The 27,634-nt window shown below is 47.3% G+C and overlaps 1 protein-coding gene across 1 annotated transcript in view; it reads left to right on the forward strand.

The window, feature by feature from the left end:
- VANGL1 (VANGL planar cell polarity protein 1) overlaps positions 1 to 21,390 on the forward strand; it is a 61,723-nt gene extending 40,333 nt beyond the window's left edge. The window contains exons 7-8 of the mRNA XM_055002123.1: positions 13,542 to 13,779; positions 20,120 to 21,390. Coding sequence (XP_054858098.1) covers positions 13,542 to 13,779; positions 20,120 to 20,380 — 499 coding nt within the window. The 3' untranslated portion in view covers positions 20,381 to 21,390. The remainder of the gene's footprint in view (positions 1 to 13,541; positions 13,780 to 20,119) is intronic.
- Positions 21,391 to 27,634: the final 6,244 nt, after the last annotated feature.

Raw genomic sequence — 27,634 nt, forward strand, 5'->3', positions numbered from 1 at the left:
AGAGACTGACAGAAGTGGTTTGCCATCCCCTGCCTCTGCAGCCCTGGTCTTCCTTGGAGGTCTCTCATCCAATTACTAACCAAGGCCGACCCTGCTTAGCTTCTGAGATCTGATGAAATTGAGTTCACCTGGGCTATCCAGGTCAGGGCAAAATGAAATCCTGCCCTCAATTCATAGCTGACTGATGGCAACCCCTGGCAGGATTTTCAGGGCAAGAGACTAACAGAGATGCCTTGCCGTTGCCTGCCTCTGCAACCCTGCTCTTCACTGGAGGTCTCCCATCCAACTACTAACCGAAGTCAACCCTGCTTAACTTTTGAGATATGATGAGATCAGGCTCTCTTGTTTTTTCTTAATCTGAAGTCGGGGGTGGGGGGCAGAAAGAGGGGTTTATCATCTGTCCTTGCCTATATTGGTGGACCCTATCTCCCTTTGGCACAAATTGATTCTCTTGCACTTTTTAAAAGAGGGAAGTAGATGAAGAAGATGTAGTAAGAAAAAAGCTCCCACCATAGATTCAGAGAGTTGGGTGAGGCACAAGAAGCTGGCTCAGTTTGGGGCATCCATGCCCACTTCTGTCCCTGCCCTGTCCATCTCTCTTAAGATGTCTGCAGAAAGGAAAAACTTAGCAGGCTCCTGCATGTCTTTCAGAAGAATCCATTATGGTGCACGTGTGAATAGTGATGGGCAGGGACAGAGGACTAGGCTGGAGTTCAGTTTGGGGATTGTGCTGTTTCCTAGTGAGGAAAGTGGGCAGGCAGTTCCTCTTGCCTCCTCCTTCCCTGGACTCATTCTGCCGAACAGACACCCTGTAGTTAGTGGAAATGTCTCCCTTGTCTTCTGCTCCAGGGTAGTGCCTGATAACTAGGCAACTCTGAAATTTGGAGGCAGCTCCAGGATTGGGCTGTGTTTTCCACTGAAAGCCAGAAGAGCTTTACTTTTGGGCCAGAAAGGTCAGTGCTAGAACTGTGACTTTTTAGGATAGTGTTAACCTATCTCTCATCCCCTCTTTCAGAGTCCTAGCAGAAGGAGGGGAAACCAGCAGTAGCCCAGGTTGGCGTAGGAGTGGGAAGGGCAGCCATCCATGCATACTGGCTCTCTGTTAGGCAGGCAAGGCAGCCTGCCTGCCATAACCAAATGCATATCTACTGAGGGGGGATGGGCTTTCTTCCTGTAGTGTAGCTTTCTTTCGTCACTGTATCTTCACTACGCTTTGCTAAGAGGTCTTATCAGCACAGCTGTACTGGGGAACGAACCTTGAGAAATTCAGCTTTGTATCTCTTTCAGGACTTCCGCTGACTTCAACTGACTTGTTTGGACTGTGGGGAGGGGACTGGGGTTATAACTTCTCAGGGAAGACTTTGCTTCAGCATTCCAGGCAATCACTATGTACCAGCGCACTTCTAGGGATATCTAATATCTAAGACCTTTAACTCATACAACCGTGTTTGATGTAGTGGAGAGTCTGAGAGAATCTCCTAGCCAGGCCTGACGTTTTGCCTGGAATCACTTCAGTCTTCAGAATCAGGGGAAGCCCGTGAGATTCCCTGCCTGCAGCATGACAGCCAGAGGGGACAACGGATCTCCTGTGAACCCCGAGGATATTTCTCAAGACCCCGCAGAAATGCCGAAGCTTGGGACTAGCTCAGAGCGCGGGGCCGGGGTGATTCCCAAGAGAGGACCAGGGTCCTACACTGGCTGAGTGCAACGCCCCAAGGATGGCTGTCACGTCCCTTGTATGGAAGGCTGAAGGACCAGAGGGAGCGGTGCCAAGTGCACCTGTTCTAATCCAGGTTTGGAGGAGGAATGGGAGCTCCAGAGAATCCAGGAGGGGACCTGGAGAATGAGGAGCAGCTGTTTGGATTGGCAACTCTTCGGGAGCCCCAAACAGAGGACGTCAAGGAAGGAGACCTCGCCACGAAGTAGGACCAGGGCGTGGGTGCAGATGATGAGGACAGAGAGCCCCAAGATCTGAGTGGAGTGTCTGACCTACAGCAGATGCGTGAGGAGATGGAGGAGGTCAGGCAAACGATGCTGGAAATTATGGACAGAATGCACGAACTGTACGTAGACGTGCAGGCCTGTGGAGGCGGAGGGGGGGCACTGGTGAGGCCTCCCAACCAAGGGGGTGGATTACCCCCAGATGCAGTAGCACCTGCCCTCCCAGCGGGCCCAGCACCTCCCATCCTCCCAAGACCACATGCAAGAGGGGTGAGGGTCCCATTGGACTGGAACCTGCCACCCCTGACCTGGCATAAACTGGAAGTCCATTTTTAAAGAGACCCCAAGGAATTGGGTTATTTCTTGGTGCGAGCGGGGGAGTTCCTAAGAGAGTGGGACTACACTTTCCCAGATGAACTGAGCCAACATTGTGTTTCGGCTGGGAGGCGCGGCAGCTAAATGGTATGTAACTTTATGCTCAATGCAGGCCCCAGAACTGGGGAGTGAGGATGCGTTCATCCAGGCACTTAAGGAGCAGTACAAGGACCCTCTCAAGGAGGAGAGGACAAGAACCCGCCTGAGATGGATAAAGCAGGGCAACCATCCAGTCTGAGAGTACACCATGGAGTTCCGAGAGTATGCGGCAAAGCTGAGGGACTGGACAGAAGAGGAGAAGATAAGAGTTTTCCAGAGCTGGCCTGAACTCCAATCTGGTAGCCAAAGTGATGGTGCAAGATGACCCTCGAACCCTCCTGGGCTGGATCCAACTGGTTTGCGAGATTGAAAATTGGGAACAAATAGTGAAGTTGCAGGGTGGTCAACAGAAAGGATTGGCGGACGCCTGACCCCAGGATTGAGGGAGGCCGCGGGCCAACATTCCCTTGAGCAATAAAGATTGGAGAATGAGACAAGGGCTGTGCTTGAGATACGGGAAAGTGGGCCACTTTGCCACCAAGTGTCCGGATGAAGGTAAGAGCTGCCTGGAGATGGAGCCAAAGCCGAGGATGCTACCAGAAATGTGCTTGAAGGGGCAGCCCTGACCTACTTCCAGGAAGGAAGCCGAGCAGCAGCCGTGGAGCCAGAGGAGGAAAGGAACACCGCGAGTGAAGACTTCTCATTGGACAATGAAGAGTAGCCGAAATCGCCGACAGGAAATGGTGGAGACCTGCTGTGAAGGGCACCAGCTGGCAAGTCGCAGAAGTCCCAGTGCTGCAAAGGGCGAGACTTAAGGGAGCGTTGTTTTTCATAGTGATCACCTTGTTAAACCCCTGGAGGGGGACAAACATCAGAGTAAGGGCCTTGATTGACTTGGGGTGCAGCAGAGACTTGATTTCCCTTGCAGTCGTGACGGGGTTGGGGATGGAGATGGCAAAACTACCTGAGCCTCTGGTCTTTGAACAGATGGATGGGACGGTGATGAAGGGGACCCCCCCCAGTTACAAAACCGAGACCACCCCAGTGGGAATGGGGGGACATTGGGAGGAAAGGACCTTTGTGGTCAGCCCCGCCACCAAGTTTCCCCTAGTGTTGGGAGTACGATGGTTGTGGGACCACAATCCCTACATGAGGTGGAAGGCTGGAGAGCTGTGTTTCCCCTCTGAAGCTTGCTAAAAACATGTATGGGGCCAAAATCCTCCCCACCTCCAGAGACTGTTTAACTATGGAGGAGAGGGAGAGCATTCCTCTAGAATACCAGGGCTTAAGTCAAGTGTTTGAAGTGGATGAATTGCCTCCTCACAGAGCTACAGACTGTGCAATCGAGCTGATCCCAGGGACTAATTTGCCGAAGGGGGAAATTTACTCAATGAGCCCAGGAGAAAGAGTGGAGTTGCATAAGTTCATTGATAAAAACCTGGCACGGTGTCATCCGGCCAGCTAGCTCCCCCCATGCTGCCCCAGTGCTGTTTAGAAAGAAAAAGGATGGGGGCTTGCGATTGTGCACAGACTATAGAGGAATCAGTGTGGTCTCCGTGTCCAACGCCTACCCCATCCTGTTGATCAGACACTTGTTAGGGGTAGCGGATCAGGAAAATATTCACAAAGCTGGACCTCCGAGATGCATATTTCCAAGTGAGAATACAGGAGGGGGATGAGTGGAAGACCGCTTTTAATTTTCCCCCGGGGCAATTTGAATATCAAGTCATGCCTTTCGGGTTGCAGGGGGCACGTGGGGTGTTCATAAATTTAATTAATGAAGCTCTCCACAAGTACCTTTATAAGGGAGTGATCGTTTATCTTGGTACTAAAAACAAGGGGAAGGGCGCTGGGAAAGTGAAACTGAGTGCCAAACTAGCCTGGTCCAAGAAGTGTCAAATGGCCTTTGAGGAGCTAAAAACTCGCTTCACCTCCGAACCTGTACTGCGCCATCCTGATGAGAGCCGCCCATTTGTGATACTGGTGGATGCGAGCAATGTTGGAATGGGAGGCGTCCTCCTGCAGGAGGGGGAGGATGGGAAAATGCACCTCTGTGCTTATTTGTCCATAAAATTTTCAGAGGCAGAAAGGAATTGGGCGGTATGGGACAAGGAAGCAGCCACGGTCAAACTGGCCCTAAGTATGTGGAGGCACTGACTGGAGGGGGCTAAGGTGCCGTCTGAGGTGTGGACTGGTCATAGAAATCTGGAGGCATTGCGAGAGCCTCGCAGACTGGGAGCCAAGCAGGTGTGATGGGGGGGGGGGGAGTTTTTCTCACGATTCAAATTTGTACTTAAACATTTCCTTTACTTAAACATTTCCTTTGTACTTAAACATTTCACTGACCTTCCGCCAAGTAAGGGGGAAACAGTGATTTGGGTGGTGGTGGATTTGTTTTCCAAACAAGCCTATTTCATTCCATGCACTAAGTTGCCAACAGCCAAAAAGTTGGTCACATTTTTCATGCAGCATATAGTAAGACTCCATTCATTCCTGGACAAAATAATATCGGATCGGAGCCCACAATTCGTTGCCAAGTTTTGGCGGGAGCTGATGGAAGTAACGGGCATGACTCAGGGGTTGAGTTCAGTGTACCATCAGGCAACCAACAGGCAATCCAAAAGGCAACCAACAGGCAATCCAAAAGGGTCAATCAAGTCCTGGAGCAATTTTTAAGATGTTACATTAATTATTGACAAGATAATTGGACTGATTTCCTAGTGTTCACAGAATGTTGTTACAATAGCGTTCATAGCTCTATGGGAGCATCCCCGTTCAAAATCACACAGGGCTTTGAAGGCAAACCCTTGCTGTTGGTAAATGACCCCCGCCTGGTAGTGGGGGTGGGATCTCAGTGTTTGGTGGAACTCTATCGTAAAACAGTGGGATCTAATAACGAAGACCCTGGAAAGAGCCGAACAGGATTACAAAAAGCATACAGACTGTAAACGCTCCCCCCTCTGGGATCTGAAACCTGGACATGAGGTTTATGTGTCCACAAAAAATCTCAAGGGTGAACAACCAAGCAAAAAGTTGGGATGGAAATGCATCGGACCTTATAAAATCCTCAAAGTCATAAATGGGGTGGCTGTTAAACTCGACCCGCCAAAGAATTTAAGAGACATACGCCCAATATTCCACAGCAGCTTGTTGAAGAAAGCCCCGGAGGCAAACACCTGGCACTCGAAGGCTGGATCCCGCCCCCCCTCGTCATGAAGTGGAAGAGGTGTTGGACTCAAAATGGAGAAGAGGGAAATTATTTTACTTGATAAAATGGAAATACTTTGACCAGGGTCAAAATAAGTGGGTTCAAGATAAACATGTAAAAGCTCAAAGACTCATCAAAGCTTTTCACAAATGTTATCCAGCGAAATCGAGGGAGGGGAGATCCTGTTATAGATGTAGTTTTGGAGGGGGGATAATGTCAGACAGGCAAGCCAGCCTGCCTGCCATAACTGTGAATACATGTCTCCTGGGGCGGAGGGGACTTTCTTCCTGTAGTGTAGCTTTCTTCCTTCACTGTACTCGGCTATGCTTTGCTAAGAGGTCTTATCAGTACATCTGGGAACGTGTGGGAACCAATCTTGAGAAATTCAGCCTTGCATCCTTTTCAGGACTTTCTCTGACTTCAACTGACTTGTTTGGACTAGGGGGAGGGGGACTGGGGTATAACCTCTCAGGGAAGACTCTGCTTCAGCATTCCAGGCAATCACTATGTACCAGCGCACTTCTAGGGATATCTAATAAACACCTTTAACTCATACAACTTTGATGAAGTGGAGAGTCTGAAAGTATCCCCTAGCCAGGCCTGATGCTCTCGAGTCTCAGAAGGCTTGGCACTACCATGCATCTGCCTTGGCACAACAGCACCTGCTTGGCTGGTCCAGGGCCGCCGAGCGCGCCCTCCCAACAATCAACTGTCAAGGACAGGGAAAATGTGTTTGGAAGGGACCTGGGGAGATTCATTGGGAGGGCTTTAAACTGACATTGTTGGGAATGAAGACAACTGGCACAGGAATCTTGGAGAAGAAGGAAAGCAAATAGCAGAGGCTTACCTGGGTAGGCCAGGTCAAAGGGGGGGGGGAATGTTGCAAGGCTTCCGGTGCCTATGTACCAAGGCCCAAAGCTTGGGGAATAAGAAGAAGGAACTTGATGTACTAATGCAGACAGAAAGATATGACTTAGTGGGCATTACAGAGACTTGGTGGGATAATTCCCATGACTGGAATACAGCAGTGGAGGGGTATGAATATTCTTGAAGAACAGGAAGCGTCATAGAGGAGGTGGAGCAGCGCTGTATGTGAGGAAAGGGCTTGATTGTCGGGAAATATTGGAAGAGGAGAATGACAGCCCAGGGGAAAGTGTCTGGATGAAGATAAGAGAGGGAAGGACAAGCAGTATTGTGGTTGGGGTTTGCATGATATGAGGTGAATTCTGTCCTCCTTTAGCAACTTAATAAGGTAACCAAGAAACACAACCTTGTCATTATGGGATGCTTCAATTTTCCTGATATGTGCTGGGAGACCAACTCTGCTGTGTGTCCAGGATCTCAGAACTTCCCGACCTGCCTGGCTGACAACTTCCTTTTTCAAATGGCGGAGGACAAGTTCCCTGGGCCAGATGGCACGCACCCAAGGGTGCTTAAAGAACTTTCAGAAGAGCTTGCAGACCCTTTGTCGATCATCTTCCAGGCCTCTTGGAGGACAGGTGATGTGCCAGAAGACTGGAGAAGGACAAATGTCATCCCAGTCTTCAGGAAAGGGAAAAGGGACGACCCTGGGAACTACAGGCCAGTCAGCCTGACTTCTGTCCCAGGGAAGATACTGGAATGGATATTAAAGTCGTCAGTCTGGAAGCATCTGACACACACATGGTGATATGGGAAAGTCAGCACGGATTTGTCCCCAACAGGTCCTGCCAGACCAACCTCATCTTCTTCTATGACTGAGCGACAGGCTGTCAATGTAGTTTATCTGGATGTCAGTAAAGCTTTTGACAAGGTTCCTCATGATGTTTTGATGGGTAAACTGGAGGACTGTGGACTAGAATCTAGGATGGTTAGATGGATAGGGAACTGGCTGGATAACCGCACCCAAAGAGTAGTTGTCAATGGCATCACGTCTGAATGGAAGGAGGCATCTAGTGGAGGGCCACAGGGCGTGGTTCTGGGCCCAGCGCTTTTCAGTATTTTTATAAATGCTCTGGACAAGGGTGTGAAGGATTTCCTTGCTACATTTGCAGAAGACACCAAACTGGGAGGAGTAGCAAACACCCTTGAAGACAGAGATAGAATTCAACGAGATCTGAACACACTGGAAACATGGGCATGAATAAGATGAGATTTGACTGAGATAAGTGCAGGGTTCTGCACCTGGGTAAGAAAAATGCAAAGCGTGCACACTGGATGAGGGACGCAGTAGCAGTGTGTGTGAACGAGATCTTGGGGTATGGGCGGATGGGAAGCTAAGTAAGACCAGTCAGTGTGATGCGGCAGCAAAAAAGGTAAATTCAGTCTTGGGGTATATCAACCAAGACATAACATCCAAATCATAGGATGTCGTTGACCCACTATATACCACATCAGTCAGGCCCAGCCTGGAGTATTGTGTGCAGTTCTGGGATCCTCACTTCAAAAAAGGATGTGGGCAAATTGGAACGGGTGCAGAGGAGAGCAAACAGGATGATCGGGGCCTGGAGACCAAGCCCTGCGAGGAAAGACTGAGGGACCTGGGAATGTTCAGTTTGGAGAAGAGGAGGTTGAGGGGAGACATGCTTTAAGTATTTAAAAGGATGTCACTTGGAAGAGGGAAGGGAGCAGTTCCTGTTGGCAACAGAGGATAGGACTTGCAATTGTGGGTTTAAACTACAGGAGGGAAGGTACCAGCTGGAAATTAGAAAAAACCATCAACAGTGGAATAGGCTGCCTAGGGATGTGGTGGGTTCCCCCTCATTGGCAGTTTTCAAGGAGCAGCTGGACGAATACTTGTCAGGGATGCTTTAGGCTGTCCCTGCATTGGGCGGGGGATTGGACTAGATGGCCTGTAAGGACCCGCTATGATTCTGTGGTACATAGCTGGATAGCTAGGAATTTGGGTCTTGTGTATTCAAAGATTTCCTAAAGGTGGGGTTGATGGAAAAGTACCAGGGAGGTTGGAATTAAAGAAAGTGCACTTACGTTGTCTGTTTACTCTGTACTCAAGTCACAAGGCCTTAGTAGCCGCTTCAGAATGAATTATTTGCTTAAGCATAATGCTGTTTAGCTATGTTGTTCTGTAGCATTTAAACAGCGCCTCTTTATAAATACACACATTGTCCCTTTATAGGAGTAAATAATTTACAATCTCATCATTTGTGAGTCAGATTCTAGCACATTAACATCCATATAAATGACAATACCTAATTGAGAGGAAATTGGGAAGAAGAGACTCTGAAAGAAAAACCACGGCCACAACATTAACCAATCAAGACAAAAGTAAAACAAAAGTAAAAAAGAAAGATGTTATGCGCCCAACATCAAAATTAGAGAGGTATTCAAACAAATGTGCTTTGAGCTCAAGGCATGGTAAGAGAGATGTTGGACTGGAAATACATCTGAGGTCCATCCTCCCTTCCCATCGAGAGCCTTGACTACAGTGACAGAATAACTTTAAGGTGGTATCTGTATGTCAATTTATACTCTTCCTCTACCATCTGGGTAGGGTGGCAAGCCACCTCCCTACCAGGGAATGTAGCTGGGCGTTTTGCTGCCACTTTAAAACAGAACAAACCTGCTGTGTCACAGTGTCGCATGAGCGCACCCACACCAGAGACTCTTAGCCACATAGCCAGTCCCAAAGTGGAGATCTGCCCTGGCTGTTACAGCTCAGCTGATTCTTAAGGACTGGATCAGTCTAGGGAATAAATGTGCCGAGAGGGTGGATGGCGGAATTATCTTCTGTTACCGGAAGATGGGTTTTAAAAACTAGTTAGATGTCTTTCGAAGGGATGGGAATAGATGGGGGAATCTAGAGGGTGGTGTTAGAGCAGATATATCAGCTGAATGGTTAGTGCATCCAGAAGATAATTGTGTTGAGTGGAACTTGCTTCTCCAGGTTGTTGTCTTATACAGCTGTTGGCAGGCTGGTATTTGAAGAAAGATAACAGCACTGGAACAAGCGTTCTGCTTAGAGGTTTTTAATTGACCTGTTGTTTCTCTTGGTGCCTCAGCTTATTTGTTCACTAAGAGACAGCAGCGCTGAAGGAACATGTGGCTATGCATACAGACTCCAGTGCAAGTCCCTAATTGCATGGGCTGCTCAGTTGTGGCAGGGTTTCTCAGAGTCTCAGAAACATATAGTTAAAATATGTAAAATGATTATTATAAATTAGAGACCATAAAAACATACAAACTATACACTGGAGCTGTGTGGATGTGAAATATCAGAAGGGAAACTTCAGCCCATTATATCCTCTCCCGGTCCAAGCCCAGATTTGGAAGGCAGCTCCAGCCCATTTCCATTCCTTGCTGCCAGGGCCGGATCTAGGGTTGCTGGCACCCAGGGCAACCCTAGTCTGGCCATGCGCGTGCGCGCTCCTGGCGCAGCACGATGACCTCATTTTGGTGATGTCATCATGCAGGGGGCGGAGGCAGCATGCGGGACTGGGAAGCCACCCACGCCATTCGTTTCTCCTCAGGTGCATGGCGCAGGCGGCCTCACAGCCCCCCACACTGCCTTTTGCCTGCCCCACGGGACAGGGGGCGGCTGGCTTGCTGAGCGCCCCCTGTCCAGCAGGGCAGGCAAAAGGCAGCGCGGGGGGCTGCGAGGCCGCCCGCACCATACGCCTGCCCCGCAGAACAGGGGGCGGCCGGCTTCCCCCTCTCCTGTGGGGCAGGCGAATGGCATGGGCGGCTGCGCTGCCCTTTGCCTGCCCTGCAGGACAGGGGGTGTATGGCAAGCCAGCCACCCCCTGTCCTGCGGGGCAGGCGAAGGCAGCGTGGGGGGCTGTGAGGCTGCCTACACTGCCACCTGCGTGCTCCAGCAGCTGGCATCTGCTCCCGGCGCCCCCTCCCTGGTGGCGCCAGGGGCAGACTACCCCCCCTGCCCCCCCTCAATTTGGCCCTGTTTGCTGCCCTCTGGTTGTGATCCCACACAGTTTCAAACTGGAGAGGTGAAATTGACAGAGTCTTCAGGGAGGCAAAGATGAAATTAACAAACCCTCTGAGGAGCGATCGCCTCCAGTTCTGTCTTTTAAATCTACGCTTCCCAGCTAACTGTGCATCTCCTTACACTTGATGAAGGTGCACCGAGGCGTCTCATGTGGAGAGACTCTAACACAGCCTCCAGTCTGGTATTATGACCAGAAGGCCCACCGCTTCAGCATCAGAACATTGCATCCCCATTTAAGTTAATTCCAGCTTTCTCTACTGAACTAGATCCGAAAAGATCCTCTGCCTGTATCACGACCACTTCACCTTCTATCAGTTTTCCACCTGGGAATCATCTGCTATTTCCATTCTGCCTCTGCTGACATTCTGCCTCTGGCCGGCCTTCTGCCCAACCCGGTGTTTGTTCTGCAGGCTTGAGATAAAAGGGCAACTTGCTTAAATGAGGGGTGTTGTGTTGCTTTCATTTTTCAGTTGCTTTTACATTAGTTTTTTTGTGTTGATTTGTGCTGTTGAGCTGGCCAAAGCCCCGTCCCAATGTAGGGAGCATAGAAGTGGAATGCTCAGCATAATGCAATGTAGAAACATTTTTCTGTTACTTTTCTTAATCTTCCTTTGTAAAACCAGGTGGCCGTTTCATCCCCCCTCCCCCCCAGTGGCTGGCTGCACCCTGCAGCCCTTGCTTGCGTTTGCTTGAGAACGGCTTGTTTGCTCAGCTGTGTGAAGCAGAGGTGCTTCACCAAGGGTCCTGCCTGCCTCGTGAATTAAGGAGAGTGGAATGCTGCCCACCCGTTTGAGCCAACCTGCCTGCAGAGCAAGCAAAAAAGGCCCCCCACAGTGTGCCCCCCCCGAGGAGCTGCCTTGGGGCTCAGGGCGTTTCCTTGCCACTTTATCAGAATCCTTTACATTCTTTTGAACCTAGCTGTGAAACACGCCCCCCACCCCACCCCTGCAGAGTACCATCATTCACTTCACCTTAGAGTCTCTCTACACGAGACATCTGACACGTGAAGAACACGTATTGGGAGATGCAGTGGTAGCCGGGAAGGGTAGTTTAAAAAGACAGAGCCGGTGGCAGGGCAAAGGTTTTGCTCTACACTGGAGCTTTGTGAAGGGGCTGTGAAATGCCAGAAGGGAAACTTCAGCTCATTATAACCTCTCTAGGTCCAAGCCCAGCTCTGGAAGGCAGCTGCAGTCCATTTCCATTCCTCGCTGCCCTCTGCTTGCCATCCCACACAGCTTTAGACTGGAAATTGGCAGAGCCTTCTGGGAGGCGAAGATGAAGTTAGCAAACCCTCTGAGAAGCGATCTCCATCACCTCTGTCTTTTTAATCTAAGCTTCCTGGCTAACATTGCATATCCCTACACTTGACGAACACACACTGAGGCGTCTTGAGTCCCCATGTTCTTGGGTGAGTTCCCTTTTCCCCTTCTGGCTGTGGCAAACTGGGGCCTACCAGAGATCACTTGCAGCTAATAGAGCTCGAAGGCTTTCCCCCCCCCTCCCAGAGGAATTCTTCTTTGTTTGCAGTTACACCTCAATCCTCTACAAAGTTAAGCACCCTTAAAGCCATTGAAAGCCACCTACTTTGGGTGTGCCGAGCTCTGCATTCTGCTGGGCTTAAGGACGGGCAACAGTCAAGGAGAAACCTCCCCCCACCTCCAGCTGCCTAACGTACCCCCTCCCTGACATTTCTGCTTGAATCTTGCTGGCTGCTGCCCTCCTTTGGGAAAGCAACGAGTAGCCGCTCTGAACTGTCCTGCCGAAGGGCTCTTGCCTAATACTGCGGAGGCTTTTGTTTCTTCTAAGCATAAAAGGATTGTTGCATGTGTGGCCAGCAGTCAGAGATTTACTTAGCAGTCAAGTTAGTATCTCTGCGAATTCATTCCTTGATTGTAGGTATAGCACAGGGAAGAATAGTTGAGGAAGAATAGATTGTTCTCTGTCCCCAAACCATCAGCCCAGGAACTGGATTTATAATTCAGACTCACTTATTGATTGATCTTCAGTATTAAAATCTAAGGTAGCTCCTTGGTATAAATCAATTAAATCTGACCATTCTAGATGTACTTACCTAGCTAACATTTCCAACTACAATCTCAGAGTGTCTTTTACTGCCCTGCGTTTTCAAACTACGCAAACAGCTCTTCTGGCTGTTCGCTACTCTTACACCCCAACAGAGCACTGCGTCTGTATTTGCAGATCGCTTGTAGTTGAGAATCTGCCTCATTACATTATATTTTGTCTGTTATATAGGTCGCCCAGAGATAAATTTTTGGCTGGAATTTTATCTGCCATAAATGCAGGCTCTGAATTCGAGAAGATCGTGTTTCTGTTATCAGATAATGATACTTCTGTATCTTACAGAGTTTCTCAGTTTGCCCTCGCAGCCGAGAAGATTAGATCTAGGGCAGCAGTGAACAGGGTAGCTTCATGATCTTCTGGTTGGCTTAGTCTATTTTATTTTATTAACAAATTTAAATTAATTTTATCACCAGATTTTAAAGTTCTTATTAGTTAATGTGTTACATGGTTTCATAAATTTGTTATGGCCAATGGCTAAATACAATAAAGTTCTACTACTACTACTGACCCCAAACCTTTTGGATAGGGTGGGCTATCAGACAGAAATGCTGCTGTGGATGGGGAGCCCATGTTGGAAAGGTCTTGTGTGCACCGCAAAGCTCACATGGACGCTTGGGCTATAGGTCCAAGTTACACGATATGCCCAACACGTGTTGCGTCATGGGTGCACAACCGGACTTGCAGTCAGAAGTACATTGGGGCAGTGCACTTTAAACATTGCTTGGTCACATGGAGTTGCAAGGGGGGAGAAGGAGCTTCCAGTTTCCCTCCCATGCCACCTTTGCCAGTGGAAAAAGGGGGGCTTTCCCCTCTTTTCTATGGTTCCACATGTCCTTCCAATGGACTGCACGTCCATATGCTCACCCATGACCTGGCATGCATCTGGCATATCATGCAGTTATGTCTCTAGTTGTGTTGCTTAGGATGAGAGACCTTTTGTGCTTCCTTGCACTGCAGGTTGGTGGTTGCAGTTGAAGAAGCGTTCACCCACATTAAGCATCTCCAGGCAGAGGAGCAGCAGCAGAAAGCCCCGGGAGAGGTGATGGACCCCCGAGAGGCAGCACAAGCCATCTTTCCCTCCATGGCGAGAGCCTTACAGAAGTACCTCCGCACAACTCGGCAACAGCACTATCACACCATGGAGAGCATCCTGCAACACCTGGCCTTCTGCATCAGCAACAACATGACCTCAAAGGTACCACGTCCATTGGACCGTTTCCATCTCCTGAGCAGTGGCCAAAATCAGCTTCCTGAAAATCTTAGTGTTCATTTGCAACAAGCGTTTCTAGTCCCTAAAGCTTGGCACAGCCTGGGCAATGCCTGCAGGCATGTCAGGTGGCAGGTTTGGGGAATTAGGCATCAGTGACCTGCAGAGCCTGTGGCGCCTGCCCACGATTGACAAAACTAGACTACATTATGCAAAAGAGTAAAATGTTCAGCCCTCTGTAACCTAGAAGCATAGAGTTGGAAGAGACCTCAAGGGTCATCTAGTCCAACCCACTGCACAATGCAGGAAATTCACAACTCCCCCCCCCCAAACCCCAGTGATCCCTGCTCCATGCCCAGAAGATGGCAAAAAACCTCCAGCACCCCTGTTTCTTTTCTTTCTCACTCTACTGTTCTGATCTATACATCTTAAGTAGTAACTGAGAATATGAGGAAGAAAGGAAGAATTCAGGCCAGAGAAAGTCCATGAACTTCAAAAAGGCTGATTTCTTATAAGTTGCCCAAGTTCTCATGGCCTGAATAAAAATTTGGCTAAAATAGGTAAATTTTCGACTCTTGAGTCTGTTAACAATTTAGGGACTAAAATATCTGGTGTAAGCCCTGCCCAGTGTAATGTCAGAAGTTTAATCCGTTTCTGTCTCACCTTGTTGTACCAGGGACATTCAAATAAATCATGGGTTACAGATTTGATAACACCCAGACCACAGCCACAATGTCTGTTTGAGAAAGGCATACCCAAATTACGACCTTCAGAGACTGCAGAAGATAAGTGCATTTAGACTTGCATGCGTAATCGCTCATCTGTGTTTAGGAACTGTTGAGCTAAATCAGTACATTGGAATCGTAAAACTTGGAGGGCTCCAGCATCCCTGGCCAAACTGGCCTGGAGAAAATTGCTTCCTGGCTCCTGAAGTGGCGACCAGTATTACCCTGGGCGTGTAAGAAGGGGCCAGGAGAACTAAGCACTGACGTAACCCTTCCTGCCCTTCCTCTCATGATCTGCCCAGGTTCACAGAATCAGCTTAAAAACCTCCAAAGAAGGAGAGCCCACCCCCTCCCGAGGAAGCCTGTTCCACTAAGGGACCACTCTCACTGTCAGGAAGTTCTTCCTTCTGGCTTCATTTGCAGAATTTATACAGGTTGCAGGATTCTACTTTTTTTTGGTGCAGAATTTCAATATTCTTTTAGGTCATAATTCACAGAGTCCAGCCTAATGATCCCTAGTCCAACTGGCAGACAGAGAGATTGGGGTGTTTGTATGTGAGTAAGGGAGTTGAAGGGTATGGTAGTCTTCTGAATAACACAATCCACAATAACTATTATTAAAACAATCAAACGACACGTAACAGTGTGCGAGCTTTTGAATTCGCCAGAACTCTTTTTTGGGTTAGATGTTACAAAAATGGTCAAAAAGAGTTTGGGGAAGGGAGAATACCACAGGGTATGGTGTTAAGAGCGAGAGTGTCAGACTACGAGACCTGGGTTCGAATCCCCACTCAGCCAAGAAACCTCGATGGATGAGCTTTGGCCATCCATCAGTCTAACCTACCTCGCGGGGTAGCTGTGAGAATAAAATGAAAGAAGGGAGCATCTTGTAAGCCACTGTGGTTGTTCACTGGGGAGAAAGAAAATGAAGCCTTCATAGATACAGAGCAGAGTCCGTTGGAACTGGCTTCGAGTTCCCCTGTGGGCCTGCATGACTCTAAACACCACCAGCTCTTGCCTCGCAGTCCCTCTCCCTTGTGCCCATGTCCTCATGCCTAAGGCTCCTTTTCCCTTCGGGGCCCTTCCTGGGGAGCCAGAGAGAGCCTTTGCACACAGAGCGACGAGGGCTTGCTCACCATCTTCTCGGCGCTTTCCTGTGTGAAGCAGAGAAGCCTTGAGGGCAGCTGTGAGCATGGCTGTCTCCTGGCTTAGCAGCAAGGCTGAAAGACTTCCACAGGGAGCAGATGAGGCTTCCTCCTGCCCTGCCTCCTTGGAAGCAGAAGAGCCTTACACCTTTCTTTTTCTGACCATGAGGGGGAAAAGGCAAACACCCAGCCTACAGGCCTCTCTGGGAGGTAGAACAGCCATGTTCGTTATCACACTGTGCAAAGAAGTACATTGACAAGAGCCGTTTCCACACGGCTTACCTTTTGCCAGAACACAGCGTGTTCTCGTGCGAAATCACGCAATAACAGCGTCTTCCTGGCGCGATTTCGCGCACGAAGACACTGTGCTCCGGCAAAAGGTAAGCCGTGTGGAAACGGCCACTATTCTCTAACTCTTTCATAGGGCTGTTACCTGTTATTTGTGGGGGAGCAAGCAGGTATTTGTGAAAATTACCTGTGCAACTTTTTCTCACTTCCCCCAATCAGATATATCAAGATGGGTAGCCGTGTTAGTCTGTAGCAATAGAAAAGAGCAAGAGTCCAGTAGCAGCTATAATACTAACAAAATTTGTGGTAAGGTATGAGCTTTCATGACCATGACCTTGGTGTGTCTTTCACTCCTTTTCCCAGACGCTGGGAATTATGTATTGTATACCTGATGCATAGTCATAACTGAATAGATTCTTGAGCACCAAAATCTTAACTGTCATTTGGAGCATGGGAAAATCAGCTATAACAGAGACTGCTTGATTTGAATTGTCACTTCTGCCAAGCTCCATGATGGAGAGCAAACCTGAACTGCATAGATCCTAATAAAGCCGATTCTGCTGGAACTAACGTGTGTTCACTGAGGAGGGGCTTGAGGGGTCTACCTGCCAGGGACTGACACAGTGTCATTCTGGTTGGCCCTAATAAATAGTATTACGTGGCTTTTGTTCTTGTGCTGGTTAAGAATTTTGTGCTATCTGCTCATTTGCTGTACTACATTTGCCTGGTAACTGCCATAAGCAGCCAGGTGAGTGGCCACTTCCCTACATAGGGAGGGGGAAAGGAGTGCCCCCGCCCAGAGCTCCCTTGGGAGTTGTGGTGTGAAAATTCCCCAAGGAACTGTTCCTTCCCCCTCTTCCAGGAAGTAAACAAGGAACAGCAGACATTCAGAACCCAACTCTTCTCCTCAAAATAGGAAGGGGGGGTGGGGGAGGTGAGGGAGTCCAAACAGTTACCTGATTGGGGAAGAAAAGAGCAAGAGTCCAGTAGTACCTATAAGACTAACAAAATTTGTGGCAGGGTATGAGCTTTCATGAGTCACAGCTCACTTCTTCAGATGCCAAGTGTCCAATAGCAACTTTAAGACTAACAAAATTTGTGGCAGGGTATGAGCTTTCGTGAGGCACAGCTCACTTCTTCAGATGCCAAGTGTCCAATAGCACCTATAAGACTAACAAAATTTGTGGTAAGGTATGAGCTTTCATGAGCTGCAGCTCGCTTCTTCAAATACCACATGTCCCTGTATCTTGGAAAGTGGAATAACGTGAGAAGGACTCACATTCTAGCTGTATCTGAAGAAGTGAGCTGTGACTCTCAAAAGCTTATACCCTACCACAAATTTTGTTAGTCTTATGGCTGCTACTGGACTCTTGGCATCTGAAGAAGTGAGCTATGACTCACGAAAGCTCATACCCTGCCACAAATTTTGTTAGTCTTAAAGGTGCTATTGGACACTTGGCATCTGAAGAAGTGAGCTGTGCCTCACAAAAGCTCATACCCTGCCACAAATTTTGTTAGTCTTATGGCTGCTACTGGACTCTTGGCATCTGAAGAAGTGAGCTATGACTCACGAAAGCTCATACCCTGCCACAAATTTTGTTAGTCTTATAGGTGCTATTGGACACTTGGCATCTGAAGAAGTGTTAAAATGCATTATACTCGACATTTTATATTCGGCATTTAACAGTATACTCAGCATTTTGAATTCATCATTTTCGATTACTGATTTAACAGTTGGTGAATTTTACTAATAACTTTTATTTTAAAGCTTTTCTTATTTTTCAGCTACATAATCAAAAAAACTTTCCATTTTTCCTGAAATTCTAAAGTTGGTCTGTTATGTATATAAGAGGTTAGTTTAGCCATTGCTGCCATTCAGAGGCAAAGAGCGATCCAGTCCTAGAGCTTTTGAGGAAGTTCTGCCTCCAGTGTGGACAGATGCATTCCTGCATGTATATCCTCAAAGAGATAAATTCATAGGCCCGAAAAGGACAGAGAGCCCCTCCTCCCATTTTCTAATTGGAATGTTGTTTTATTTCTTCCAAATTCTTACATCGGGCTTCCCCTTTTCTCGGCACACACAATGGAATATGGGTTCTTCACTGCCTTCTGTTCAGGCACTGCTCAGAAACTGCCTGCCTGCTGGATGTCCACCTTGATCCGTTTCCAGGCATTTGAGCGTGGCATGTCTACGATTTATTAGGTCTGTTCTGCTCTCTGCATTCCAGCATGAGTGTCAAACAAGCTTGGCACCAAAGTTTCTGACAGAATTTCTCCGCCCCTCCTCCCCAGGGTTTGCACAGAATAAAATGTGAGTGGTATCGAGCAATCACCTCAAAAGCAAAACTGGTTCTGGGTGTTGTTTCTCAAAGGTTGCCAAAACAACAGGAACTATCTAGACTTTCATTCGTTGGGGTTTTGCCAGGTGAATGAAGGGGGGCTGGGTCTGAGAAGGAGCTCTGCTGTGCTCCGGCAGGTGGAGAGAGAGAGGGGCTGGGCCTGACATTCATTTCCCTGCTCCCAAGAGATGCTTTAATAGCTGTTCTTTTTTTTTTTTTTTTTTTTTGAAAAGTTTTTTATTGGGTTAGAACATTATTATTTTTACATTACAATCAATTTTCCCCTAATTTTTCGTTTCTAACCCCCTCCCTTTCCCCCCCTTTTGTTGACTTCCAACAGCTTTCCCACCCTCTGTCCCTTCTCCCTTTCTTCTATTAAATTCCTCTGTCTAAAACAGATATACATTCTCCATTATATTAAGCAGTACATCTTTAACTCCTTTACTTATTATACACCCAAACTATACGTCTTTAGATAAACAATTTATCCCATTTTCCAGTTTTGAATATTTCTATATAAAACTATATATCATAAACCATAAAAATTTCCCACATTTAAATCAAACAATTTGATTTGTTCTCTATATATTACTCATTTCATCTTTTTATGGTAATTCTATATAACTCCTCGCATAATCAATCAATTTAACTCTTCTGTACATTCAGTTTGGTGCATATAAATCTTATCAAAAAAAGAAAATATTGTTATTTACTCAATCCTCATGTGAGAGACTAAGTTTTTTATACAATACAACATGAATAAAGAAGTACCAACCAGTAAAGTTTGGGACGCGTTTAATAGCTGTTCTGAGTTCCTCCCTCATTTATTCACGGCACATAGTGAAAAGGCCTGGAAAGGGGACTAGATAGGAATTTTCCACATAGGGAGGGGAGGGGATCATTTCCCTCCTGTTGCGGCAGTGGCAATGGGATTTCCATAGAGCAAGTTTCCCCGTGGTGTTTTAAGCATTATATTAACATACTGTTATACCAAAATTCACATCATTCCCAGCATTCTCTTTTTTTAAAAAAAAAGTTAGTATCTAGTCCTTTTCATTGTGGAGATATGCTTTTTCTCATATATCTCCTCAGGGAAAGGGCTAGAGACTAACTTTTTAAAAAAGAAACCCTGGGAATTCAGAGAACCTGATCCATATTTTAATATAACAGTATATTGATATAATGCTGTTCAGGGCTTTTTTTCAGCAGGAACGTGGTGGAACGGAGTTCCGGAACCTCTTGAAAATGGTCACATGGCCGGTGGCCCCGCCCCCTGATCTCCAGACAGAGGGGAGTTTAGTTCAGCGGTGCAGAGGGCAATCTCAACTCCCCTCTGTCTGGAGATCAGGGGGCGGGGCCACCAGCCATGTGACCATTTTCTCCAAGGGCAACCCACTGAGTTCCACCACCTCTTTCCCCAGAAAAAAACCCTGATGCTATTAAATCACCAGTTGGGGAAAAAGGAAACCTCTCTGCAATAGAGAGAGGAAATGGTTATTGTATGGGTGGGGCGAGGAAAATCTGAACTTTTCCACCAACAATGGAGCCTTCCAGGCTTTGCTGAAATATTTCCCAAAACTCAGGAGCAAGGCAGGTTTGAGAACAACCGGAGGAAAACTAGGGAAATATTGGGAAATGCCTGAATGCAGCACGATGCTGTGGGGAAACAGAAAAAAACCACTTTCCGATAGTGTCGAACTCGGGGCACATAACCTGTACAGAGACAACCTGTACGGAGATACCCATAACATTATTTGTTATGTTGTTGATGGTGACAGCGAAGCAGTAACCGGGCAGGTTCCCAAACCTCATTCTTTCTCTTTCTCTTTAGGCCTTCCTGGAGCGTTACCTCAGACCAGGTCCAACCATGCAGTACGACAGGGACCGTTGGTTGTCCAAACACTGGACGCTCGTTAGTGACGACGCAGTTACCAAAGGATTAAGGGATGGTGTAGTGTTTGTTCTCAAGTGCTTGGACTTCAGTCTTATTGTTAATGTGAAGAAAATTCCCTTCATCAAACTCTCAGAGGAGTTCATAGACCCCAAATCTCACAAATTTGCCTTTCGCTTGCAGTCTGAAACTTCCGTTTAGGGAGACGTGTGTATGGGGGTACTAAGGACAGGGTATTTTCCAGCTTTGTGCTTGCGGAGTTTTATTCTTCCCTGTTGTTCTGACTGAAAAGAACAAGAGATGGATCAGGAATATTTTTGCCATGTGCACTTTATCTGGAAAGAAGAGGTAGGGGGGCAGTCTCTTCGGAAAGATCTGAAGAGGATCAGGTTAGTTTATGTCATCAGGAATGAATTCTTGACCTTGGGTTGTACACGTTGCAGCCGATGTGGCATTCCACTTTTCTTGACTTGTTGCCTTAGACAAGCAGGTGTATGAATTCTGCTAGCCCTGTGGCTTTCTACTTAAAGTCCTTGTTTGCTCAGCTTCCGACGCCATCAGTTCATTTCAGATATTTCATCTCACCATAGTTTGTGCTCAGCATAGTTTAGGGACCAATCCCAAATTAGGGACCAAAGCCTAATTTGAGCTTCCAAAAATACCAGATGTAAAACATGACTTTGAGCTCTCGTTTTGCGTTCTAGGCTCTGTTTCCCAAAGTCTTGGAGTGAAACGATGGGATGGTGGTGTGACTGTGGTTTGTCGAATCAGATATGAGAGTGTATCAGGTGACAGTGAACTTGGCTGACCGTATTTTGATGGGATGTTTGTAGTGAAGATGGCAAAAGGGGCAATTAGGGTGTGGGGTTGAGATTGCTGATCTGCTTCATGTCTGGACCTTGAGGCAAAACGCATCCACACAACTCCAGCTTTCCATGGCCGGGAGAGGGAATGGAATCCGCAGCTGTTTCCTTCAGCTCATACTGAGGCTGCTTGAATCATGTCCACTTGCTTGTTTCCCAATAGTTAAGGGCAGGGCTTTTTTTCTGGGAAAAGAGGTGGTGGAACTCAGTAGGTTGCCAGCACAGAGGGCAACTCTTGGCGGGAGGTGGTGTCCCTGGTACCACATGCGCAAAGTGCGCGCACAGTCCCAGGACCAATGACGTCACTTTGGATCAGCTGGAACAAGGGGGGAGCTTTTAAAAGTTTAAATCGCCCTCAGTGAAAATGGTCACATGGCTGGTGGCCCCGCCCCCTGATCTCCTGACAGAGGGGAGTTTAGATTGCCCTCCACATTGCGGAGAGGGCAATCTCAACTCCCCTCTGTCTGGAGATCAGGGGGCGGGGCCACCAGCCATGTGACCATTTTCAAGAGGTTCCGGAACTCCGTTCCACCACGTTCCAGCTGAAAAAAAGCCCTGGTTAAGGGCTTTCGCACTCCAGCTGTCTTCCTTTCAGTATATTCTTCCCATACAAGCTTAAGCATCCCTTTCCTTTGAGGAAGGAGGTGTTTATTTTCGTAAGCTTTCCAGGTTTTGTCTGTTACTCCTCCCAACCCATATATACAGGATTTACTCCAGTGCAAGACCAGGGCTTTTTTCCAGGTATGGCATCAAAAAAAAAAGAGAGCAAGAGAGAAGGTCGTGTTATATTTGCATACAACTTACAATTATGTACAGCAAAATGGGGGCAGGGGTATAACATCTTTAGAGAGGGTCATCTTCCATTCAGAGTTGCCTTCCTTTTGAGTAAATACAGTATTCACAAACTTCCAGGATCGTTGAGGGGAGTGAAGTGTTCACCCAAATCCAAGCCATGTAATTGTGTAAGAGAGTTGAATTCAGCTGGAATGATTCCCTTCTCAAAAAAGTGTGACGTGAATTGCAAAGCCCTGAAAGCCCGAAACTGCACCGAGGCTTCAAAGCCAGTCTAAAATGAGAAACAAGACACCAAATCGAAACTGCCTTGGACAGCGTGGAACATGGGGGTGCCATCCCGAAGCCGCTGCAATTGGGGCGAATGCTCTTAAATGGCGGTTTAAACCGTAAGTGCGAAAAGGACTAAAGTTGACCTTGATGGACCAGTGGTCTTGTTCAGAATAAGGCCGGGCATCAAGTGTTCAGGGATACATGAACTAAGTGACCCGAGAGCACACAGAGTTGAAATGTCAGTAAAAAAAACCAGACTTGCTCACACCCCGGGCCAACAGAGCCCTGGCTCACCCTTTTCAAGCAAGTGCTAAGAGCTCTTATTTAAATTTGGAATCTCAGGTGTGTGCTTACCAGTAAGGTGAGCTTGGATCTCAAGGCCCATCCTCTGTAAAACCCGAGAGTTTCATGCTGTGGTCATGTTGGACTCCCCCCCCTCCCCCATTCCTGCGCTGGCATTACATAAAGAATCCGTGTTGGGCAAAAAATAACACAGTATCAGGAAGATGGTTTGGGCTAGAAATTCTTTTCTTGATTTTTCTCTCTCCTCTTGCCCCGTGTCCTGCTAATTAGTTAATTTTTTATTTAACAAGTAGCAGCATCCTTTTCCTTTTCCATTTAACTGGAATATGCTATGAGGGGGAGTAGACAATTTATATGGTGGAAAATGCAACCCTTCACAGTACCTTCATTGGTACGGGAAACGCTTGCAGTTGGACAGCCGCATTAAAAACGTCTTTGGCCTGAAACCATTGAATTTAGAGAGGAGAATGCTAGGGGAGGAACCGTGTGGCCATCCAGCTCAGTCTAGTCACACGCAAATTCAGAGCCAGATGGGCTTCTTTCTGGAAGACGAGTTTCTTTGACTTACCATCAAACTTTTCCTTTTTTTCCCCCTCCGCTGCTTCTCCAAAATCTGGATGTTGCTCGCTCAGGAAACATCACTTGCTTTTTCCATGTCATCTCACATGATAAATGCCCCTGTGATGATCTTAGTGTGCCAAAAATTAAATAAAATAATGGAGAGTTTCTCTGGCCGTACTCTTGGGTGAGCTCTAGTCCTCATCCTCCAGAGAGAGACTGCCCATCCGTGCGTGTATACCTGACCAGCTTTTCCCTGTTCTGATACCTCAGTTGCTTCAGCCGGCATCCTCTTTGCTTGACTGTTCTGCGTATCCTCTTTAGATTGCAAAGGGCTTGGCCAGAATTGGAGCTCCCACCCCATCATCCTTTTGTCTGCTGCAGATTTATTGTGGTTGCAACTGTAGATAAATCATGCCTGTTATTCCGTAGGTGCCTCTGTTTCTCATTTGTAACCACTGAAGTCCCATTGATTCTGCCTGTTTCACACGGGTGTAGTGAAGCTGCTGCTGCTGCTAATTGTAAAAGCATGTTTGGAAGGGGCTGTAAAGCGAGACGTGCAAGAAATCACTCTGTCCTGGAAATGCTGCAGGGGCTTCTTGGAAGAAGGAGACCCATGCTGCCGCTTTCAGTGCCCCATCTCAGAACCCATGCTCCTTGTGGTGATGAGCACCTGTGTTTGAATTCCGGAGACCTAAAACAAACGGAGAGTTCATAACTAGTTTTAAAATCCTGATTCTTAAGAAGGATCACTGGAAACCTTATGGAGTTGATCATAAATAGGGCTGATTCTCTATGGGCCGTTTCCAGATGGCTTACCTGAAGTGAGCCATCTGGAAACGGCCATGGTGTTGTTTGCTTGGGTCCAACAGACAGCTAATCGCTTGTTTCCAGGAACCACCGTGGCACAGCTACTTCCTTAGCTGGGCCTCCAAAGGGCTAGCACTCCTAGTATAGGAAGCCACTGTGTCACACACCCTTCCACTGTTTCCTGAGAGAATCATGAACAGAGCAGCCTGGGCTTCTGACCCTGAGAAAACAATTCCCATGCTGCAAATAAAAATATATCATTTTTGCACTGTGGAGATTTGGATCTCTCATGAACCAGAGAACATCTAGGATGGTTTCTCGGTTCTTTTGTATTAGCCAGGCCCTGTTCTTCTTCAGTCACCAGCATAGCATGAGCAGCACTGCCTGGGGTCTGGAGGGTTAGAAGGCAAAGCAAATGGAAGCAGCACTTTGACGTCCAAAGCCCTGAAGGGGAAGGCGTTCACCCATCGGCAGTCTACTGATGCTGCTTGGATATTTTCAGACTTGGGGCTGTACCACTGCGGAGCTTTTTCTTTCTGCAGCTCCCTGTATAGCTGCAATGGCAACATGAATGAACACACAACTGGTTAGTGATTCTTTGTTGGAAGGGCAAGAAATTTGTGTACATCTGTGTGTAGGAGTGTGGCTCTAGTGTATCTACCTACAAAACTCTCTGTCTCTCTTTGTATAGTCATGTAGTTGAGTCCATTAGCCTGATGAAAGATTTCTCCTCTGAACTGGTCCTTGTACAGATGTAACTGCCCCATTTTGGAAATTCTTTCAGATCTCATTCTCTCTTTTTGAAACCAAATAAAAATGACATTGCAGATTTGTGTTGTGTCCGGGACAGCTTTGTATACACAATGTATTGTCGAAGGCTTTCACGGCCGGAGAACGATGGTTGTTGGGGGTTTTCCGGGCTGTATTGCCGTGGTCTTGGCATTGTAGTTCCTGACGTTTCGCCAGCAGCTGTGGCTGGCATCTTCAGAGGTGTAGCACCAAAAGACAGAGATCTCTCAGTGTCACAGTGTGGAAAAGATGTAGGTCATTTGTATCTACTCAGGAGGGGTGGGGTTGAGCTGAGTCATTCTGTAAGAGTTTCCCAGGGTGTGGAATGCTAATGGAGGGAGGCTTCACTGAGTCATTCTGTAAGAGTTTCCCAGGGTGTGGAATGCTAATGGCGGGAGGCTTCACTGTATCCTGAGGAGGTTCTTTTGCATATGGATTGGTGCTTGATGTGCTAATCTTCTCTGCAGGGCTATTGTCGGGTGTGGAGTGTTTTGTTGGCCTGGTGTTTTTCAGAACTGGAGCCCATGCTCTGTTCATTCTTAAGGTTTCTTCTTTCCTGTTGAAGTTTTGCTTATGCTTGTGAATTTCAATGGCTTCCCTGTGCAGTCTGACAAAGTAGTTGGAAGTGTTGTCCAGTATTTTGGTGTCCTGGAATAAGATACTGTGCCCTGTTTGATTTAGGGTTGTCAGACAATGATGGAATAAGGCTGTTACATCCTCTGAAGCACAGCCACCTAGACTATATGGACTCCCCAAAATACATAAAGATTCAGTCCCACTCCGACCCATTGTGAGTGCCATTGGTTCACCGACATATGAATTAGCTAGACATCTGGCAGATCTCCTGCAGGACCACATCGGGAAAACCTCGTCTTACATCAAAGATTCAGCAGATTTCATCAACAAAATCAGTTCTCTGAAACTCAATCCACAAGACATACTTGTCAGTTTTGATGTTGTATCCCTGTTTACCAAGGTTCCAGTAAAAGACACTATTGCACTGATTAATCAGATTTTCCCAGAGGATGTAACAGCCTTATTCCATCATTGTCTGACAACCAGTTACTTCCAATGGGACAACGAATTCTATGAACAGATGGATGGGGTGGCCATGGGGAGCCCACTCAGCCCAGTTATAGCAAACTTCTACATGGAACATTTTGAAAAAACAGCTCTAGAATCAGCACCCCACAAACCCAGTGTATGGTTCCGGTTTGTGGATGATACATTCATCATTTGGAGCCATGGGGAGGAAGAATTGATGGAGTTTTTGAATCATCTCAACAACATCCACCTGAACATACAATTCACAATGGAGAAAGAAAGTGAGGGAAAACTCTCATTCCTGGATACCTTGGTCATCCGCAAAGCAAACTCTCAGTTAGGTCACAAGGTCTACAGGAAACCAACTCACACTGATCGGTACTTACACAAAAACTCCAATCACCACCCCCGACAGAAAAGAGGCATAATGAAAACATTAGTGGATCGTGCAAGACGGATATGTGAGCCGCGCTTTCTCAATGAGGAAATTAATCATCTAAACCACGCACTTCAGGCAAATGGCTACTCCAGAAATGAAATCCGAAGAGCAATCAAACCCAGGATGAATCAAACAACCAAGGAAAAACAGTCACCTACAGGAAAAGTGTTTTTGCCATATATCAAAGGAATTACTGATCAGATGGGAAAGCTTATGAAAAAGCATAACCTTCAAGCAGTATTCAGACCCACCCGAAAAATACAACAGATGCTACGATCAGCAAAAGACAGCAGAGACCCCCTCACCTCTGCAGGAGTATACCGTATACCCTGCAGCTGTGGACAAGTTTACATCGGGACCACAAAGCGTAGCATCCAGACAAGAATAAAAGAACATGAAAGACACTGCAGACTTGGACAGCCTGAAAAATCAGCAGTGGCTGAACATAGCCTAACTCAAACAGGGCACAGTATCTTATTCCAGGACACCAAAATACTGGACAACACTTCCAACTACTTTGTCAGACTGCACAGGGAAGCCATTGAAATTCACAAGCATAAGCAAAACTTCAACAGGAAAGAAGAAACCTTAAGAATGAACAGCATGGGCTCCAGTTCTGAAAAACACCAGGCCAACAAAACACTCCACACCCGACAATAGCCCTGCAGAGAAGATTAGCACATCAAGCACCAATCCATATGCAAAAGAACCTCCTCAGGATACAGTGAAGCCTCCCGCCATTAGCATTCCACACCCTGGGAAACTCTTACAGAATGACTCAGTGAAGCCTCCCTCCATTAGCATTCCACACCCTGGGAAACTCTTACAGAATGACTCAGCTCAACCCCACCCCTCCTGAGTAGATACAAATGACCTACATCTTTTCCACACTGTGACACTGAGAGATCTCTGTCTTTTGGTGCTACACCTCTGAAGATGCCAGCCACAGCTGCTGGCGAAACGTCAGGAACTACAATGCCAAGACCACGGCAATACAGCCCGGAAAACCCCCAACAACCACCTTTGTATACACAATTTCTTAGCTGATTCTTATTTCCATGTAATGCTACTGAGTGTCCAAAGGACAGACATGTCTGCTTTGCCACACTCGTTGGGATGCGTCAGCCAGTAGTGACAATCCACTGTATGTGGCAAGAGATCCTAGGGGAAGCAGTCTTAAGAATTCTTGGCCATGCTCAGAACATGCCCTAGACATGCCCCACTCCAGGCTGCCCATGGTTGTCCTGGGAGGCAGTCTTTTAGTGGGTAGGCAGACACCTTTCTCTGTCCCCTTTGCATTGTCCCTGTCCCCATTGATTTGCACAGAGGTACCTGCTTTTTGGAGATGCCATTCAGCTGGGGAGCAGCACTTGCATGGAATTGCCAGCACCTTTCTTGGGAAGGTAGAATCTATACCTTATTCATACGTGAATGGTATGGAAATAGCAGCTTTGGATTTGAGGAATTATTAATTGGTGTGCTGCTTGAGTGCGGTGGCTAGCGCTAGCAAATTTGGCATGATACGCACGTGCTAGAACTACTTACAGGTGAATAATCCAATGAGTGGCCGAATCCACATTACCT

This window comes from Eublepharis macularius, chromosome 18, assembly GCF_028583425.1.
Source record: "Eublepharis macularius isolate TG4126 chromosome 18, MPM_Emac_v1.0, whole genome shotgun sequence".
Taxonomy (NCBI): Eukaryota; Metazoa; Chordata; class Lepidosauria; order Squamata; family Eublepharidae; genus Eublepharis; species Eublepharis macularius.